General features: G+C 39.8%; 1 protein-coding gene across 1 annotated transcript in view; it reads left to right on the forward strand.

Moving 5' to 3' along the window:
* The window catches only part of LOC136764577 (cytosolic phospholipase A2 gamma), a 22835-nt gene extending 19463 nt beyond the window's left edge, over positions 1-3372 (forward strand). The window contains exon 16 of the mRNA XM_066718754.1: positions 2392-3372. Coding sequence (XP_066574851.1) covers positions 2392-2570 — 179 coding nt within the window. The 3' untranslated portion in view covers positions 2571-3372. The remainder of the gene's footprint in view (positions 1-2391) is intronic.
* The last annotated feature ends 2628 nt before the right edge of the window (positions 3373-6000 follow it).

Genomic DNA, 6000 nt, shown 5'->3' on the forward strand with positions numbered 1-6000 from the left:
GTTTAAATGACTTAGTACAATGTTTAAGAAACCACACAGATTGGGAATGCTGAAGGCATTAAACAAGGCCCGGTTTCACCACCTTCCACTTGCTACAGACTTGTATTGTACCTTCATATTGGGTGAATACTGTGCATCTTGAAATATTTGGATATGTCCGGATTAATTCTAATGTCTCACATTGAGCTACTGTTGAAAAGGGGTTTCATGGGACTCAGAATGAATGTGGAACTTTGACCTCTCCCTGGAAAACAAAATATAAACTTGTACCCCATTACATTTTTAGTAGCAGTACAAAGTGGTTTCTGACAATAAATCAAACTTTGACTGGCTACCAGTTTGTAATTTGAGGCCGTGGGTGGGGCCAGTGTTTAGTTTGGTCCAGGTCCCAGTCTCGCAAAAGAAATGGTAACAGATTGTCATTTGTGCAAGTTACTGGACATTTTTAAAAAAGGAAAAGCATTAGAATGTATTTCTTGGTGGCTTAAGGGCACCTTGACGTATTCTTTGAACAGAGGAAGAGACTGCAATAGAAATACTGCATTCATAAAATGCTTACATGCTTAAGTCAGAAGTGTGTGCAGAAGGCTTCAAGCTTGTAACAAGATGGTCACAATCCCAGAAATGTGACTTGATCAAGGTACTTTACCCAGGTTACACCAGTAAAATAACAGCCTCAAATATTTCAACAGCAAAATGAGTTACCTCTATTTCCAGGAGGTGATGTAACCTTGTGGTATAGTTGAGACAGAGTAGGGCTCTTGTAGAATACTCCACTCAGTATTACATCAAGCATCACGGGATGAACCTACTGTGGTAAACTGATCTTTTATTGATCACTAATTTACTTGTACAGCTCGGGCAGGCGCTCACTATAAACTAAGGGCAGAGCAATAGAACTGCCGGGACATGACTTCCCCTGACTCATGACTCCTATTCTGTTGGAGCTGCTCAGGGATCTTGTTGAAATTACTGCACTTAATATAAAACTTAACTAAACCCAAGGGGCTAACTATCAATATTCTACATCCCTTCTCCTTAGATAACACTAATCATGTTCTTAACATTTACTGACATTAAATTAGAGACTACACTACAGTTCCAGTCATTGTGGGACTCTGCATACTCTTTGTGAGTGACACAATTCTGATACTGGAGTTCATGTGGATGCTGGCTCTGGGTCCACTGAAACCTTCTCTGTGGGGCACTCCAACTGCATGGGATTAGGGCTGTAGTGATCTTTCAAAGATACTTGTTCATCCTCTGGGCCCTCAGATGGTTGAACTTCCTCCACCTGGCACTTCCTTAGGTGGTCTAGATGATGGTGAATCAATCTGCGAGTTTCACTTGGAATGAGACTGGACCCATTGTCTCCAGTATAATACCTTGCAGCTACTTTTCATCTGCTCCAAACATTCGTGCTTAAACAGCATCTTCTACAGTCAATACGCAAGCTTTGGCTGTTTGATCATGCTGCCACTTCTGTCAAGCTGGTGCAGCCCTTACCCGTCCTTCCACTGCTGTTCTCGGCAAATCCAAACAAGATCGTGGTCTTCGTCCCATCAGTAACTCTACTGGCGATGAGGTGTAGTTTGAGATGTGATTCGGTAATGGAACAAAAATCTAGCCAACTTGGTTTCGATTGTGCCAGTCCTCATTTCCTTAAATCCCTGCTTTACTGTCTTTACCGCTCTTTCAGCTAGCCCATTTGATGTAGCATGGTAGGGTGATGTCCTAATGTGGTTAATGCCATTTTTCTTACAGAACTCCTGAAACTCCTCACTAGTGAATGCTGTTTTATCAGTCACTAGCATCTCTGGCAACCCATTTGTCAACCTCTGCTGGTTTATGGTAGCTTGAGAAGTAGTGGAAGACATGGCATAAACATTTATCCACTTGGAGTGGCCATCAGTGAGAACCAGGAATATCTTTCCCATAAATGCACCAGCAAAATCCACATGTAGTTGGGCTCACAGTCTGTAAGGCCACTCCCATGGATGCAGTAATGCTGGTGCATGACATGTACTCTGGCAAATGGTGTATCCTCTCACCTTCTTTCCCAAAGCTTGATCCATGCAAGGCCACCACACTAAGCTTCTAGCTAGGCTCTTCATACAGCAGATGCCTGGGTGGGCTTCATAAAGTTCAGGGACAACTTTCTCCTGGAGTTGTGGTGGCACAAGGACTTGGCTTCCATCCTGTATCCTGATACACCAGAACATGTTGCACTTAATATAAAATGTAACTAAACCCAATGGGCTAACTATCAATATTCTACAGTTTTGTAATTGAGAATGTACTAATTCATGTTTCACATTTTAACCATCTATACAAATCCAGTGAAAAAGAATGGTGTTTGATGGTTTGCAAACTGTCTTGCTCCTCTCTCAGATGCAGAAAAGATTAAGGAAATGCGGAATCTTTACAAGACAAATAGAAGATCCTACAGCAAGAAGGAGATACAAGATCTCTTAGAATTTTCCAAGAGCAACGTCCGCAGAAATGGAGACCAGGTCATCGACGAGATGCAGAAGGCTGTGGAGGCCGTACTGAAGAAGCAGCAGGAATAAAACACAAACCACTTCCATATATATATATATATATATACACACACAGCGCCGAGTTTTGAAATTCCCCGGGGAGCTGATTTACTAAGCCAAATTTTCTTCCTTCAATGAATACGTAACTAATCAAAATTCCAGGGGGGGCTGAGCCCTACTACTTTATGTTCTGAAGCCCTTGAGCCCCCACGTAGTCGGCGCCTATGTATATCTATATATATAGATATACATACATACATACATACATACATACATACACTACCGGACAAAACTTTTGGACACCTCCATTGTTCCAGTTTTTATTGAAATGTACACAATTTGATGTCTCAATGTACTCTGAATTTAAAGCATTGGAGCAAATAAACAAATAAACAATTGGAGATAAAAAATGTATCATGGAATAGTTTTGTTTAACAAAATTTAACACCTTAAGCTGACAAACCCCTCTGGCACCCTTTAAAGGGCACCAAATCCATGTGCTTCTCTTTAATCTCATGTGTACTCTTCACTGTTGTGTTGTTTACCAAGTATTTGGTATCCCATAAAAGCTGAGACTCTCAGCTGTCTAACGATGTGAAGCATTCTCTGACGTAATACATGTGTTTCATTTACGCCCCCTAGGGCAGGGATGGCGAACCTGTGGCACGCAGAGCGGTGTAGGTTGGCACGCTTGTGAGCGACTATCTGGGTTTATTTTTTGCCAGCCAGCCACTCAATTGTCTAAACTGATTGGCACTTTAGAAAACCACTCAGTATATTTGGCAGTGACGGCACGGCCCCCAAGTCATTGAGCAGCACTCACGTTTTCTGAGTATTCATATTTTAGGTCGGGTTCTTGTGCTCAGATTTTCGCATATTGCGCAGAACTGCAGAATCCTCCGCTCCCATTTATGGAGCTGCGCAGATCCGCACAGAACTGGGAAAATCTGAGCACAAGACCTAAAACATGAATACTTCACGAACGAGATGTTAATGTTATGATGTTTATGATGCTCTGGGAGCAGGAGCAAGATGACAGAAACTGTAAGTCTGTGCTGTTGTGATCAATTGTGATCAGCAATGGACGTGTCTGTTGAACAAGCATTTTGATTTCTGGTATCTCCTGTATCACATGGAGATATGGCTACAATCATTCATATTTAACACTCTGACAATTTAAAAACTTCATAAAGTTGGCAAAAGAAAGATACATTCTCAAATATAAGTAAATTATGCCTTTGATGTGTAGAGTACATTTGTGCACATTCATACTCACGGTAGATTGATACCACTGCATTTTGCATTTTGCAAGTGCCACACAATGTATATTCATCTACCAGTTTCAGTTATTTTACAAAATGTAAAAGCAGTAGATATTAAGTAAATATACATTGAAAAAAACGAAGGTGCATTGGTAATGTTTAAATGCAAGTGCAAACAAAACACAAAACAATATGGAAGGGTTACTAATGCAGCCAAATGAACAAACTTAAACTTCTTGTAACGGCAGGGCAATACAATACTGCAACATTTAAATTGTTTTCAATGTATGATGCACTTATTCTGTATTCTTTAATGTTGTGACATGCTTTGGCATGATGTTCCACTATATATAATTAAGATTGATTGATTTAATTTGAATGAGGATTAAAGATTCTCATTGTCCAAAATAAAAAGGGACATACTCCAAAAATTATCGAGCTAGTGAAGTGCTATTACTATTGCTTTGTATATATGTAAATTGACAATGATCTGTGAGCAAAAATGGAATCTGCATATTTATAATATTTTTTGGGAAGAATATGTGCCTCACTTCATTCAGCTTCATATTCTGCAGTAGACTCCCATTAGTAGACTGGGGGTGGGTTCAAGGTGGGGGGAGGTTGGTAGTGGATGCAGTTGGTGGGTGGGTGGGATCTATCTGTCCATATTTTTTTATTTATTTTTTCTGTTTTGCAGTTTGCTTAATAACTTAATTACAATACATATATATATATATATATATATATATATATATATATATATATATATGTGTGTGTGTGTGTGTGTGTGTGTGTGTGTGTAAAATAAATAATTAGCCCCTATATAAACTTTTATAACCCTAATTTATCATTGACACCCTTTGGCACTTAGCAAAATATACAAAGCTGACTTTGGGCACTCCATTCATAAAAGGTTTGCCATGCCTGCCCTAGGGTGTTCTAAAACTTCTGACCCGTAGTGTATATTAGTGGTGCAAAGGCTTACAATTCTACATTTAAAGCATTCAAACCTAAAACATTTTAATACATAGATAAGACATACAAATTGGAGCTCTTATACCTGCTACAAATCCACAGCAGAATGGTATTTTCATAGTATTTTGAACTCAACTCAAAGTAGTAATGTCTATGTCAGCAGTGAACACACAACACAATTCTGGGATTAGGCCTCAGTAGAGCTTTTGACACAAGCTCAGGCATAGCATTGACTGTCCAGAACTGTATAGAAAATATCCACCCCTGAATCATATTTCCTGGCCTCAATTCATGGCCTGTAATTATTCATAAGAACATAAGAACATAAGAACATTAGAAAGTTTACAATCGAGAGGAGGCCATTGGCCCCATCGTGCTCGTTTGGTGTCCATTAATATCTAAGTGATCCAAGGATCCTATCGAGTCTTTTTTAAATCTTCCCAAACTTTCAGTTTCAACCACATCGCTGGGGAGTTTGTTCAGATTGTGACGACTCTCTGTGTGAAGAAGTGTCTCCTGTTTTCTGTCTTGAATGTCTTGAAGCCCAATTTCCATTTGTGTCCCCGGGCGCGTGTGTCCCTGCTGATCTGGAAAAGCTCCTCTGGTTTAATATGGTTGATGCCCTTCATGATTTTGAAGACCTGGACCAAGTCCCCATGTAGTCTCTTAATTCATGGCTTCATTAAATTTCCAAAAGTGTTTTTGGTGCAGAATTCTTATTTTGTTCATTATGGCTCTTTGTGATTTGAGTTTTGGCTTCTCTCAGAGTAGCATTGTCTGTGTCAACTGATAATAGTAAACAGACAACACAATACTGATATCAGCCCTGGCAGGCCTCAGACTGCCACAGGTCATACAGGCACTAATTGTTCAGATTCTTACCATGCAGGTCTCTCCTGTTTCTGTATGTTTGCTTTCTTTCTATATTCCCTAATAAGGAGATGATTTCCTTTTAGACAGTGGAAGGTACTAGTTGAACTATATATAGTTTTGTCTTGTTGTGAAGCTATCTTAACTAAGGTATTGTATGGGGACTGCCCTCTGTGTTGTGTCTTGTCTCTCCAGAGGTGGTGGCTCAGCAGATACAATCTCGGCAGCACAGGTTATTCAAAGGGATAATATTCAGTTGTGGGCCGACACCTGGCAGATGAAATTCAATGTGGACAAGTGCAAGGTATTACATGTAGGCAATAAAAATGTCTGCTATAATTACACTATCAGAG

This window comes from Amia ocellicauda, chromosome 12 (assembly GCF_036373705.1).
Source record: "Amia ocellicauda isolate fAmiCal2 chromosome 12, fAmiCal2.hap1, whole genome shotgun sequence".
NCBI classification, from domain to species: domain Eukaryota; kingdom Metazoa; phylum Chordata; class Actinopteri; order Amiiformes; family Amiidae; genus Amia; species Amia ocellicauda.